This window comes from Sceloporus undulatus, chromosome 3 (assembly GCF_019175285.1).
Source record: "Sceloporus undulatus isolate JIND9_A2432 ecotype Alabama chromosome 3, SceUnd_v1.1, whole genome shotgun sequence".
Lineage (NCBI taxonomy): Eukaryota > Metazoa > Chordata > Lepidosauria > Squamata > Phrynosomatidae > Sceloporus > Sceloporus undulatus.
In genome coordinates, this window is record NC_056524.1 from 8,281,343 (window position 1) to 8,296,763 (window position 15,421).

The 15,421-nt window shown below is 42.1% G+C and overlaps 1 protein-coding gene across 4 annotated transcripts in view; it reads right to left on the reverse strand.

Annotated features, from left to right (window-relative positions):
- NARS2 (asparaginyl-tRNA synthetase 2, mitochondrial) overlaps positions 1-15,421 on the reverse strand; it is a 51,091-nt gene that overhangs the window by 5,877 nt on the left and 29,793 nt on the right. For all 4 annotated transcript variants that reach the window (XM_042459688.1, XM_042459689.1, XM_042459690.1 and 1 more), the window contains 4 exons: positions 10,543-10,641; positions 5,709-5,746; positions 2,915-2,981; positions 730-867 (listed from right to left, as the gene is read on the reverse strand). In XM_042459688.1, the coding sequence (XP_042315622.1) occupies positions 730-867; positions 2,915-2,981; positions 5,709-5,746; positions 10,543-10,641 (342 nt within the window). The remainder of the gene's footprint in view (positions 1-729; positions 868-2,914; positions 2,982-5,708; positions 5,747-10,542; positions 10,642-15,421) is intronic.

Below are 15,421 nucleotides of genomic sequence, written 5' to 3' on the forward strand. Positions count from 1 at the left end.
TTTTTACAATTAGTGACAGAACTGCTTAGACCAGCCTTCCTCAACCTTTTTACCCTGGAGGAACCCTCAAAATAATACCCAGGTCTCAGGGGATCCTTGCATAAAAATATTATATCTACAGCTTAAAAAAGTTTCTATTTCTTAATCACACTCTCTTGTGGAACCCTAGCATTCCAGAAAATCTTGGTTGAGAAATCTTGGCTTAGACATTATAAAGCAGGGGGAGGCAACCTGCGGCCCGCGGGCCGGATGCGGCCCGGCAAGGCCATGGGACCGGCCCCAGCCCGGTCCTGCCGCTGATTGCCGCCGGGGCCTTTGGGGGGCAATTGTCTATAGAAGCCTCAGAAACATGCATTTATATTAACATTTTTTAAAAAATCAGCAAATTTTTTCGCGTGCCCTCCATTTTTTTTAAAAAAAGTGTCTTCCATTTGAAAATTTTGTCCTACATTTGTCCTGGTTTATTTATATAGTTAATTTTTTAAAAAAATATTTAATTATTTATTTTTTGGCTTCGGCCCCCCAGTTGTCTGAGGGACAGCAACCCGGCCCCCGGCTCAAAAAGGTTGCCTACCCCTGTTATAAAGCTTCCTGCAGGCCTCTAACCATATTGCTAGTTGATATCAGCCGAGGCTCAGGGAAGACTTCTTTCATCCAGGAACATTTTAAAAGCAAGAAGCCAAGGGCCAACATGTTACATCCCACAGGGATTTTATCTGAAGCTCTTACCGTGTGATGGACACTATCTTCATTGTCCCGCATATAGAATGGTTTAAGGTCATAAGGGTAGTTAAAAATAAATACAGGGATTTCACCACAGTGTTTCACCAAGTATCTCTCGTGTTCACTTTGGAGATCGTGACCCCACTGGTGGAAAAAAAAAAGACAAAACAAATTGCAAAACAATTATCATAATCACTGATGGCACATCCTAAAATTCAAGTTAGAAGGTAAGAGTAGGACCCAGAATGCCTGGTTCAAAACCCTGTTGCGCCACAAAATTCATTGGATGTCCTTGGGTTTGAAACTATTACTTAAGTCTAACCTACTTCATTAAAAGAGCATAAAAAAGCAAGCCAGGGTGAGCGGAGAGATCCAGGCATGCTACTGTGAACTCCATGAAGAAAATGGGAGTGAGGGAAAGAGAGACAGAAAAACAACATCAGAGAGATATCTGTTTGCACACTCCTAAGGTGAAAAACATGTACATGGACTGGTGTCATGTGTGAACAGATCCTAGCTTGAAACTGTGAAAATTGGATCTCTATAGGTTGTGTTGTTTAAATGTTAAGTTTCTGGTAGAGGTTTTGACTGGCTAATGTACAAACAGGGTTTGAATCCCGGCTGAGCCATGGCAACCCACTGGGTGATCTTGGCCAAGCCTCAGGGGAAGGCAATGGCAAATCCCCTCTGAACAACTCTTGCTAAGAAAATCCCATGATAAGGTTGCCTTAGGGTCGCCATAAGTCAGAAATGACTTGAAGGCACCCAACAACAACAATATTGCGCTTGAAATATCTTAAAATCATCTATGAAGTGAGTTGGGTTTCTGCCATCAGGCAGATGGGTTTTGGAGTCTTTGTTAACATCATGGTGAAACATTAAAAGCTCTCCACTGGTGCAGAAAATGTTAATTTGTACAAATGACACTGTTCCATTTTTTTTTAGCATTAGTTTGCTGCTGGAAGAAGATCTGAAGGCTGAGAATAGTCTAGGGGAGTGAATCGTCCACTGTTGGTAACCTACTCAAATATTTTTCATTGCAGGGGAAGATGTGTTGTCCGTGTACACTTGAATTTTCTTTGTTTCTGCAATGTACAAAAAGCTTCCACCAGCCATGCCTGGGGTGGGGGTTTGCATATTCCCCAACCATGGGGAATTGGAATGAATCCGTTGTTTAGGGACCCAGTTCTGCCAGTGGCTGTGAGGGGATGCTGCACTCCATCAGCAAAAGGACTGGAATGCTTCTCTGCTGCATGCCACCTCCTGCATCATTTATCAAATAAATCTTGTGTGTAGAGCTCAATAATAAAAGTTTTGGGGAGGTCTGGAACGACACCCAGCACCAGCACAGAACAACCTGTCTGTGACAGAATCTATTTTTCAACACTTTAAATGGGGGGGGGGGGGGGGGGGGGGGGAATTCTGTAGACCTTGGGATGAATGTGGCCCCTGAGAGGCTTTTGTAGGACCCTTGGGGACCCCACTGACCACTCTAAGCACCCAAACCCCCTTCAAATCAACCCCTTCAGTGATTTTTGTTTGAAATGAACACTTTAAAACAGTCAATATTATTTAAATATGATGTTTTGGGAGTTCCCATACCCTCTAACTGTCCTGATTTTGCAGGAAAAGTCCTGATGAATCTTCTGTCATCCTCTTCTTTCAGTTCTTGCAAACTCAGTTAAAAGTGCAAAAGCAATCTGCACTCAGTTAACTCAGTAGCAGCAAGAAAAGGGGGCATAATCTTGCCCTTTCCAGTAGACTCAGGCAAAAGCAAGCAGCTGCAGCCTCTCCTAGGTTGTGTGCTCTTCCTCATTAATAACATTTGCCATCTTGACCATATTCTGATGTTGCTTGGCCCCAATTTTCATCTGTGAAATGTTGGAGGGTATGGAGTCTTCTACCCTGAAACATTAAACAACTCCCCCATAACTTGAAAGATGACTTTGAGTGATGCAACATCACATCCAGTTGCCAAAATGGAAGCTGCAAAGTTCGAACTGTGGCCTCCAGGGCTTCCAAAGTCAATGGTTGAGCCCACCAGGCTCTGGCACATGCTCACCTCTGTTCCAAATGCTTGAGGTTTGCAACTCACACCCACCCTCAAATACCACCACACAGGGGGAAAAAAAACACCTCTCTCCCCCAAACACTCGCAAATGACTTCAGTAAAGCCCTCACAAATACTCACCTCTGGTTTGTAAGTGAAGACTTCACGAGCTTGTTTTAAAACTTCTATGGCTTCAGTGTATGGCATTCTAGAAGAGGAGTAAAAAGCCACTTTGGATTCATTTACAAACACATTATTTTAGGACATAAAATGTGTTTATTTTAAATATTTGTATCCTCTGCTTTAGGAGAGCAACCTCCATCTGATCACTAAGGTCAGAAATAATCCAGTTTGAGACAGCTTTAACTGCCCTGACTCAGTGCTAGGGAATCCTGGGAATTTTAGTTTATTGTGGCACCAGAGCTCTCTAACAGAGAAGGCTAATTGTTGCACAAAACTACAGTTCCCAGAATTCCCTACCACTGAGCCAGGACAGTTAAGTGGTCTAAAATTGTATTAGTTCTGCAGTGTGTTTTGGACCCAAGTTATTTATTCGGAGAGGGACTTTAGCTCAATGTCTGAGCATATAATTTTCCTGCAGAAGTGTCCAGGTTTGGTATCTGGCATCTCTAGTCAAAAAGGACAAGCCAATGGAAGAGACAGCAAGCATCCTTGTCCCAGTTCCTGGAGACCTTGTTGGCAGTCGAAACAAACAAGAAGAGGCCTTGAAGTCTGAACAGATATAAGGCAGCTTTGTAAGATCTTAGATAAACTGAAATGGCTGCCCCAAATTAGCCACCCTATTTGCAAAGGGTGAGTTGGGTCCAGAGCTTGGAAAAGGCACTTTTTTGTACTACAGCTTCCAGAATCAACTTATTCGCATGGCCAACTACTGACTGGGGGATCCTGGTACCTTGTCTAAAAAACAACTTTCCCTAAACCAAATCAAACTTTATTTGCATCACGCCAGTGGCTACTGGAATTATAACAAATACAGTACATAGCAGCAAACATGCTTGGCCCTAGTTTTCAATGGTGAAGTGTTGGAGGGTGTGGGATCTTCTCATAAGTCAGAATCGACTTGAAAACACATAACAACAACAACAACAAAGAGTGTGGTTGGGGAAGGCCTCTCCATGCAGAACTACAGCTCCCATGATTTTTTTAAAAGGGGAAACTGTAGAAATGAAGACAACAAAAGTTGATTTATGCTGCCCTGAGAAACCTTTCATGGTGCTTTTAAGAGATAGAGAGCTAAAGACTCTCTTTCCTCAGAGGCTTTTAAAGTAGTGTTGGATAGCTAGTTGTGAGGAATACATTGACAGGAGGTTGGACTAGCTAACCCTTGAGGTTTCTGCCACATCACAGAAAAACAATTTGATGGGTGGTGACAGGGAAGAAAAAAAAACCTTACTGAGCCACATACTACAATGAAAAGGATCATAGCTCTGGACATGATGTCAAGGCCAATGTACATGTTAGACCTGATAAATTATTACAATTGATTCCTGTACAGTACTTGTCAGTGCATAATGTTCCTTCACAGCCCATTACATATTACATGCAAATGTATGGAAAAGAACTAAAAGTGTGTACAGTTTTTGTTTTGTTTGTAAGAGAAAAGTGTTTGAATGGGCCAGGAGACGCTTAATCAGCCTCACTGTTGCTGCCTCTTTGCTCTAAATTACCCATTCTGAAGCAGTCTCTCTGTTTTTCCACCAAAAAAAGCTGCTTTGATAATTCTGTTACATATTTGCATGTAAATGTTTATTCTGTTAGGTCCTCTTTCATCTCACAAGAGATCTGCAATGACAAGACACCACTCAGTATGGGAGAAAATGCTTCCTGCTCATATTTGTTATTGAACAGAAGCAACAAATAAGAAGATTGCAGAGATGCGTGGGCTGCTCCAGAGATTGGGAAATTATGCAGATTTTGTTTTAGAGTACCGCTTCCAGTATCCCTGCATCAGCATGTTAGCTGGCTATGTTAGCTGGGCAATTGTGGGAGTTGTAGTCCAAAACAGAAACTTCTCCAAGCTCCAGACTAGCCCCGATCCTGATAATGTGCTATAAATTTATAAGACAACTTTTCTGAACTTCATTCTCCATCTAAGGCTGAATCTGCACTACAGAAATAATGCACTTTGACACCACTTTATCCATCATGGCTCAATGCTAGGGAATTCTGGGATTTGCAGTTTTCTGAGATATTTAGACTTCTCTGTCGGTGTGCTCTGATGCCAAAAAACCACACAAATCCTAGCATTTCATTGAGCCACGGCAGTTACTGCAGTGTCAAACTGCATTAATTCTGCAGTGTAGATTAGACCAAAGTTTGATGGTTACATTAGGCAGGAATAATTTAGCAACAGTAGTCCATGTACTGGTAACTTCTTAATTAGATTACTGTGATACACTTTAGGTGGGGCTGCCCTTGAAGAAGACTTGGAAACTACAGCTAGTGCAAATGTGGCAATAAGACTGCTGACCAGCATACCATACAAACAGCACATAATTCTGTATTAAAGAAGCTGCATTGGATGGCAATTTGCTGCTGGTTTGAATTCAATTGATGGATGACTTCTAAACCCGTAAACGGGTTTAAGAACTTGACACTTGAAGGAGTGTCTCATCACGGACTTGGAAATCCACGGGGTGGCGACCGCCATTAACATGAATGGGCACAGGCCCATGGCACACACACCGCATGCACACGCCCCATTCAAGCCTATGGGGCTTAAATATGTGTGCATTTTGGAACTCACGGGGTTTGTGTGTGTCCGGAATGAATCCCCCACAAGTTACAATGGCCAACTGTATTTCTTTCAATTTTATAAATCACTGTGAGTCCCAGTTTTAGGCAGGACATAAACAAATTGATAACTACTACAATAACACATGTACATAAACAAATCTGAAAAATACTTGCTTACGTTATAAATTGATTATTCAGCATCTTTTCTAATTTGGCCTTAATGGGGAGGAGAGAAGGGAGAGAAGAGGAAAACACACACATTATTCTCAGTTGCTACTAGAAAGATCTTATTCACATGTTTTTCATAACAAAAGAACAACAACGATGATGATGCTGTTCCACTCCACCCCACACCCCCAGAACTAGGACTCAAAAGTGGTTCACAATTTAAAAGAACAATACTGTACAATTAAAAACATAAAAAAGAGAACATTAAAATAGAATTAAACTATTTGCAGTAATAAAACACTTCAACTGCAATAAAATAATAAAATGCAATTAACAGGATTTAAACACTCTTTAAAACAGTTCAGTTAAAACAATGAAGCACCCCCTTTAAAAACTTTCTATGTCAAAAGCTTGTCTGAATATCTAAGCCTGAAGATGGAAGGACAATAAAGAGGGGGACATTCTGGCTTCCCCGAGAAGGGAGTTCCAGAGACTAAGGACAGCCACCAAGAAGGCCCTCTCTTGCATCCCCACCAACTAGACTGAGAGAACAGCTTTTCCTACTGATCTTAGTGGCTGGGAGCTCAGACAGGGAGATACACTCTGGGAAATAGCCTGCACCTGAACCATACAGGGGTATGGCAGCCAGATTAGTCACCAGTTAATCAAGAGCTGACCATATAACACCCATCTTAAAATCTCTTCACTGGCTGCCAATCAGTTTCCAGGCACAGTACAAGGTTCAAGGTGTTGGTTATCACCATTAAAAAGCCCTACATGGCTTGGGTCCAGCTTACTTATGGGAGTGCCTTCCTCCTTATAGTACACCCCACACAGGTCCTCTTGGAGGAACTTATTGCACTCAATGAAGATCAGGTTGGTGGCTGCTTCCCAGAGGGCCTTCTTATCTGCCGCTCCTAAAGTGTGGAATGACCTGCCGGAGGAGATCAGTCATATTACCACCATAAAAGCTTTTTAAAAGACTATAAAGATGGAGCACTTCCGACAGGCCTTCCCAAAGTGACCCCCCCACTCCAGTATTGATTGCCCTCCTTACCCCAAACTATCTTTTTTTCAACCTGCCTTTTTAATTATTTTAGTCAGGATTTTTATGTGTTATTGTTTTTCCCTTGGTGGGAGGGAATAGGAGATTATGCTTTGTTGATTCTGTTGTTTATTTTATTGCATTATATATGTTATGATTTATTGCATTGTATTCTGTAACCCACCTCAAACCGTAGGGAGAGGCGGGATATAAATTATCATCATCATCATCATCATCATCATCATTAAATAACCATCTAAGAAGACAGTCACCAACTTCATAAGAAGTCATAATAATAATAATAATAAAATTTTATTTATATGCCGCCCTTCCTACGATCAGGGCGGCTCACAGCAGGTTAAAATACAATCAGATTAAAATACACAATACACAAATTAAAATACACAATAAATCAACCCAACAGCAAAAAGCCCCATAGCCCAACCTCTTGGCCACGGAAGAGGAGGGAGGCCCACAGGATATTTATTCGGGGAATGCCTGTTGGAATAGGAAGGTTTTAAGATCCTTCCTAAATTGGGCCAGGGTCGTAGACGAGCGGAGCTCTGTGGGCAGCGCATTCCAAAGGGCTGGGGCAGCTATGGAAAACGTCTTCCGAGTAGTGGAGACTAACCTAGCCCCAGGCACCTTCAGTAGCTGCTGCCCAGACGTTCTGAGGGTGCGAGGCGGAATGTACGGGGAGAGGCGGTCCTTTAGGTATCCTGGGCCCAAGCCATTTAGGGCTTTATAGGTGATTACCAACACCTTATATTGAGCTCGGAAGCGAATGAGCAGCCAATGGAGATCTTTTAAAACCGGTGTTATATGGCTGGTTCTGGGAGCACCAGTAACCAGCCGGGCTGCCATGTTCTGCACCATTTGCAGCTTCCGAGTTTGATATAAGGGTTGCCCCATGTAGAGTACATTGCAGAAATCCAGTCTCGAAGTTACCAGAGCATGTACAACAGTTTCTAGGTCCCTCTGGGCCAGGTATGGGCGCAGCTGGCGAATCAGCCGAAGCTGATAACAGGTGCTCTTGACCGTCACATTCACCTGAGCAGTCAGATGAAGCGACGAGTCAAGAAGCACCCCCAGACTGCGCACAGAGTCCTTTACAGGGAGCGTGACCCCGTTCAGGACAGGTGGAACCACCGCCATTCCTGGACCAGGAGAACCTATCACTAGTACCTCCGTTTTCTCTGGATTCAATTTGAGTCGGTTTTCCCTCATCCAGCCCATTACTGACTCTAGACAGGCCACGAGAGGAGAGACGCCATCCCCAGTCACTGCATCAGTCGGAGACATAGAGAAAATGATTTGGGTGTCATCAGCGTACTGATAACCCCGCGCCCCATGTCTCCGGATGATCTCTCCCAGCGGTTTCATGTAAATGTTAAATAGCATGGGAGACAGAATGGCTCCTTGAGGGACCCCAGTTTTTAGGGGCCTCTCATCAGAGCACACGTCTCCCAGCTGCACCATCTGGGACCTCCCGGAGAGGTAGGAGCGGAACCACTGGAGCGCAGTGCCCCCGATTCCCACCTCTGCCAGGCGTCCCAGAAGGATACCATGGTCTATGGTATCGAAAGCCGCTGAGATGTCCAAGAGCACCAGCAGGGACACGCTTCCCCTGTCGATGCTCAGACGGAGATCATCGACCAAGGCGACCATGGCTGTCTCAACCCCGTAACCCGCCCGGAAGCCAGTTTGAAATGGGTCCAGATAATCCGTTTCATCCAAGACCGCCTGAAGCTGGATCGCAACCGCCCTCTCGATCACCTTTCCCAGAAATGGCAGCAGCGAAACAGGCCGATAATTATTATGTACCAGGGGGTCGAGGGAGGGCTTTTTTAGGATCAGTTTTACAATGGCCAATTTAAGATCCGATGGAAATAGCCCATCCCTCAGAGATGTATTAATTATCCGGTGTAACAATGATGTTACCACCGGCCCCCCCTGGGCCGCTAACCATGAGGGACAGGGATCAAGAGAGCAGGTTGTTTTCCGAACACTTCCGAGGATCTTGTCCACATCCTCGGTACTCACCAACTCAAACTGATCCAGTTTAACATAGTCCACGGAGGCTCTGGACACTTCTACCCTCGGTTCTGCTATAATGTCAGCGTTCAGATTTAAGCACGGGAAGATCAGTTTCATTTTCGAATAACAGAAACAAAAACCAAGTGAAGGCAACCTAAAATCAGTTCCAAGAAAAGCTGAATTGTGCCATTTCATAACATACCACTGAGCGCATGAGAGCTAGCTAGCACTTATGGATTCTGCTGGAGAAGGAAGGGACTAGGCAGTGCACTAACAGAGGATATGAAGCTGGGCTCAACAGAGCTTGGAAAAAAAAGTTCTTGGCAATGCCCAGAATCCCACCCCAGTCACTGGGGAACTCTTGGGAGTTGTAGCGTCAAAAGTAACCTTTCCAAATTTTGGATGAGACCAAAGGTCCTCCTAGTCTCACACCCCATCTCTACAAGCAGACAATAAGATTCCCGGAATTAAGACATGAGAAGTGGAACCCCCCACGCTGTTCCTTCTCAGTAGCTAGTATTCAATGGAGCAATGCCTCAACAAAATAGGGGTTTCCATTTAGCCATTGTTACTACCTGCCACTGATGAATCTCTCCTTCCTTCCATGAATTTTTCCAGCCACTTTGCCCTTTAAAGCCATCCAAGCCAGTAGCAATTATAGTTTGAAAAAGTTACCAGTGGCCACAATTCCTGGGAGGATTCTAGGAATAACAACTCAAAAAAGTAACTGTTCAGAGTTCACCAATCTCCCCATAAAATTATGTGCTCTGTGAAAAAGGACTTCACACAAAACAATGTGCACACATACACAAAGTCAGATAAGAAAGGAGTAGACTCAGGAACAGCACAGTGGTTGTGGCTCAGTCTGTTCCCTGGTCATAATGGCCCCAGCCACTTGGTCACACTTGAAATGTGACAATATGCCAAGAATATGCCACTTTCAAAAGGCAAATAATAGGAAATATTTTAAAGGGATTATGGGAAGAAGAATTAGGATGTAAAATAAATGACAAGGAATGGGATAGAATTTGAGAACAAAGACACCTGAAAAATTTATCGGTTCGGATAAAAGAAAAGTATTATAAGTTGATTTGGAAATGGTATCTGACTCCAGTGAGATTACATAATATTAATAAGAATAATTCAAAAAATTGTTGGAGAGGTTGTCAAGAAGTAGGGTCATAGATGCATATGTGGTGGCAAGGTAAATATGGACAAAATTTTTGGGAAAAAGTGATACTAGAAATAGAAAATGTTATGAATATAAAAATAGATAGAAGACTGAGTATAGTTTTATTATCGTTATATAACTCAGAGAAATGGAAAAAAGAAGAAAAAGATTTGGTAACAAGTTTGCTTACAGCAGCGAGATTAATAATAGTAAGGTGTTGGAAAACGGAAATAGATGTAGAAGTGGAGGATTGGTACAAAGAGGTATGGAGATTAGCCATCAATGATAAATTGACATGTAAACTCAAAGTAAAAAAGGACTATGGAAAAGAAATGACTTTGAGGGGATTTGGAAAGAATTTATTGAGAAAGTATTGAGGTGTAACATTACCTCCACAAGACAAACTGAAATTTTGGATGCAATATAAGGATGCAAATGGCTCCAGGGAAGGGGGGCACTGAGGGGAATATAAAATAATCTGTTAAAATGTAATAGAATAGAATGTAGGGACATATTTGCATATGGAAATATTATAAAAAATTAAATAAATAAAAAAAATCAAAAGGCAAATAAGCTATTATCTTTTTTTACCTCTTGTCCAGGGGCTATGTGTTTATGAAAAAGTTCAACATCCCGAGGGCATTTGGAGAGAACCATGTCTGTCACTCTCTTGAAAAGGTCTTCCATAACCTAAGCAAAGTTGGTGGGAAAAAGACAGATCTGTAGGAGCACACTATACTAATACAGATAAGCATGCCATTCTTATTAACCATATTTCCCACCTTAGGCTGAAGATAATTTACAATAAATAGCAGTATTCACCATTCATTGTTATTGTCTGCTTTCACATTGTTTTCAACTTATGGTGACCCTAAGGCAAACCTATGATGGGGTTTTCTTGGCAAGCTGTTTAGGATTGCCATTACTTTCCCCTGAAGCTGAGAGCATATGGCTTGCCCAGGGTCACCTAGTGGCTTTCATGGTTGAGCTGGGAATCAATCCCTGATCTCCAGTCGTAGTCAAACACTCAAACCATTCTGCCATGCTCACTCTCTTATCATTCATAAACCTTTTAAAATACTCTAGAACTCTTAACATACATTCCGTTATGACATCCTCCCAAACTGTTTGAAAGGTAGGGCATACATCTGAACACAGCTCTTTCAGATAAGTATGCATTATTACTTTCATAGTGCATTTTAATGCGATAGTCCATCTCCTGTGTTTTAAATGGATACATTTGCTTTTTAATCGATATAGAGTATCCCTTATCTGAAATGCTTGGGTCAGGAAGTGTTTGAATTTGTTGTTATTGTTATTAATATTGTTTGGATTTTGGAAAACAGCACGTCCAGGCCATAGGTGAACTTCCACGCACGACAAGCCTGGGGAATTAAAATTAAAACTATGCAGAAGCAGAGTTAAGAAGAATAAACTCTTCTAGAACATGGTCCAAAAAACCCACAAAAAAACTATGGATGCCAGCCGTGGAAGCCTTCAACTTCACATTGAAACTAGGATGGATTAAAATTTTTGGGCAACATGGTATCCATTTAGTCAGCATGTAAATACAATATATAGAAATAATAGGACTACCACCAAGTCAGGTTACTCATCTTTGGTTAAGATATTTTTTGTAATATATAAAAATTGTTGTAATGAGCCCAAGATCTAGAGAAGAAATAAGAGTCAGAAAAGAAGAGGATTGGTAAATTATAATGAATTGCACACAAGATTCAGATGCAATGTCATAATGTTTTTATGGTTCTTTTTTGTGCCTTTGTTGTTTCCTTGTGTTTGTCTTGGTTGAAATGTGATATTGTTTATCTTTTGTTTTATTCATGTAAAATGAAAGTACAATAATTAGATAGAAAAAACAGACGCTGCCTCTCTGAGGTTTTGTTAAGTGATAGCTCTCCTGGAGCGTGGAAAAAATATGCATCTCATGCCACCCACTTTTTTCCCATGCAAGAGAAAGCTGTTTTACTGTTGCGTATTGTGGGAACTTAATGGTTAGTTCATGGCTAAGATGTGGTGACACAAGCAGGCTTGAAAACCAGGACAATGCTTTTGTTTCCTCGAAAGAGGAAGCTTTCCCCTATGTAACAAAGCTTGTGCAAGAGTGATGACTACACAGTGTGATGACTGCCACCAAGCATTTCGACTTCTGCTTATTCCAAGTAACTTTATTTTTTTAAAAAAGAGACTATTAAATTGCAATGTCTGAAACCCCCACTTCAGATATCCTATCTGATATTATTGTGGTGGGCAGAAGTTATATTTGGATCCCTTTATTGATCTATGAGTGATGTGCAGTAGGCTGGTTAACGTTTCTCATTCCTAATTGTTTAATAATAATAGTAGCAACAAATAATTCTTCATCTTTACTTAAATTATGATATTGAGATAAATGAAGTTGGGATAAAAAGGAATGGGCTTTGGTGCAGTAGGGGCCCTGTTTGTCATTCAAGTTCTGGTGTTTTAAATTATCTCAACTTCTATCATTCAAAATTTGAGATCCTATTATCGTGGGCAAAGAAGGAAGTCCTGCCAACATAATTATGCAGATGCTTCTGCAATTCTGGGAGCTGTAGCCCCCAGACATACTTTTTCCAAACTCTGATTGGAAAGCAGGCACTATTCCCACATATTTACTAATGGAAATAAAGAATGAATGAATGGCCCCAAACACCCTTTCCACCATGTTTTTGAGCCTCTCTGAATCATTTTACGCCTAGGATATATTTTTAATGACAAGAAAGGAGTCAAAGTCACTTCTTCTTTCAAAAAAGGCCTCTCCTGGGCCAAAACACAGTGGAAATGTCTCCCATGCTCCATTGAAGGACATTTGGTGTTTGTGTGTGTGTGTGTTTGTAATTCTTTAATCACTGACCCACACCTCCTATAGGGTGTTTTGAAGCATTTTCAAATCCCGGGAGCCATAAAAATGGCACTGGGGGTTGTATGGCCATTTCTTGGGGGGGGGTGCTTTGATTGTGAGTTCCTGCATGTCAGGGGGGTTGGACTGGATGGCCCTTGTGGTCTCTTCCAACTCTTATGATTCTATGATCCTATGTTGCCCACAGGCTGCATTTTGCTTATCCCTGATGTATTTGGACTGGCAGCAGATCTTCAAAGTCTCAGGCAAGGAAAGACATTTCACATTACCTATTCATTTTTCCATCTAGAGATGCTGTAGACAGCCAGTGTGGTCTAGTGTTTGGGGTGCTGAGACTTGAGCTCTGAGAGACCATGATTTGAATTCCTGCTTGATCATGGAAACTCACCTTGGGCAAGTCACGCTCTCAGCCTCAAAGGGAGGCAATGGCAAATCCCCTCTGAAAAAATCTTACCAAGAAAAAAACTTGATAGGGTCACTGAACCTGTCAGAAATTATTCAAAGGCACACAACAACAACAACACAACAGAAATGGTGGGCATTGAACCCAAGACCTTTAGCATGCAAAGGTGGTGCTCTATCACTAAGTTATAGTTCCTACCCATTGAAGAGACTCATAGAATCATAGAGTTGGAAGAGACCACAAGGGCCATCTAGTCCAACCCCCTGCCATGCAGGAAATCCAAATCAAAGCACCCCTGACAGATGGCCATCCAGCCTCTGCTTAAAGACCTCCAAGGAGGGAAACTCCACTCCACTCTGAGGGAGTGTGTTCCACTGTCAAACAGCCCTTACTGTCAGGAAGTTCCTCCTAATGTTGAGGTGGAATCTCTTTTCCTGGAGCTTGCACTCTTCCAAGGTGACCATATGTCATAATTACAAACGAGGACAAAGCACTGTAAAATGTAAGACATTCAAGAAAAATGTAGGACATGACCAAATAAAAGTTAAAAACACCAATATAAACATAAACGTATGCTTCTTAGTCATGATCAGAATGGAGGGCATTTTGGAATTCCTCCTGGACAGAAGGGTGAAAAGGAGGATGTCTGGTCACCCTGGACTCTTCCCGTATCTCTCCGTCCCCGACCTCTGCAGAAAACCTGCCCTTAGTTCTGCATCTCTTTGCAACGCTTTTGTCCTTCCAAAGTCCCTATTTTGGAAGAAGCCAAGTTTCTGTTTGTCAAAATTGTTGAGCAATTCATATAAAAATAGAATCAGAGCTGTGCTTAACATCTCAATCAAATTAACAGTGACACAAACCGCACTCTCCCATTCATACAAAATGTAGTTGGTAGCTCAGTACTCTCATTCCATCCTCTGCACAGCTTGACCCTTCCCCCATCCCAAATACCACTGCCCTGGCCTGGGAGGGAAAGAAGAACCAGCAGACTCTGCTGGACCTAATCTTTTCCCACACTGCCATTCCTTTTTCCTTGTGTGCTGTGACTTTTTTAGATTTAGCCTTAGGGCATGGAACGGTCAAATTGGCATTGTACAAGCCTCTCTGAGAGCCTTGTGTGTGTGTGTGCCTTCAAGTCACCTGTGACTTATGGCAACCCCATTAATTTCATAGGGTTTTCTCAGGCAAGGAATACTCAGAGTTCCCAGTTCTTTCCTCCAAAATCTAGCCTACAGCACCTGGTATTCGCTGGCAGTCTCCCTCCCAAGTACTAACCAGCTGACCTTTTTTAGCTTCCCAGATCAGGCAAGATCTGGTGCCTTTAAAAAAACAAATTAATAAATAAAGCTACTTGATCTCCCCCCCCTCTTTTTTTGGCTACAATTTCAAGAATTCCCCCAGCCAGTGTGAGCAATTTGAAAATACAGGAGCTATAGTTTTAAAAATAACTTTTACAGGTTTTGACAGGAGAGTTTTAAGAAATATCCCATACTGGAGTCTCACATGCACTTACAATGAGGAAATCTTACTTACATGCTATCTCAAAAGCTGATAGAGTAGGTTTATTTAATCAGTTGTAAAATGGCAAGTCAATAAAAGATAAATCCCACTTATTCAAAGTGGCTGTTCTAATCAGGTCTAACAACAGTATTTACACAGTGCTCGGTTTGGGATAGTGGTTTGAGTGCTGGACTATTACTCTGGAGACCAGGGTTTGATTCCCAGCTCAGCCATAAAACTCTCAGCCTCAGAGGATGGCAATGGGAATCCCCTTCTGATGCAACTTGCCAAGAAAACTCCTTAGGGTCACCATAAGTTGGAAATGACTTGAAAGCACACAACACACACACACACACACACACACACAGTTTAACAAAACATCCAGCATCATACATACACTTGATGGCAATCAAGTTAGGGAAGTAAAACTGCAATGAGAGGATCATTCACTTGAATATACAGTGCATCCTGCTGGTGGAAAATCTGTAGCCCATAATGTAGACTCGAAGGCCAATTTTCAGACCTTCTCCCAGATCCTACACACCCACACATAAAGCCTGCAAAAAAGCAGAAGGACATTGTTGTTCTTGGAGGCTTCTAGGAACTGGACTTGAAAATGCGCTGCATATACTTTTAACACCAAAAAGTATCTGCTTTTTACAATTAGA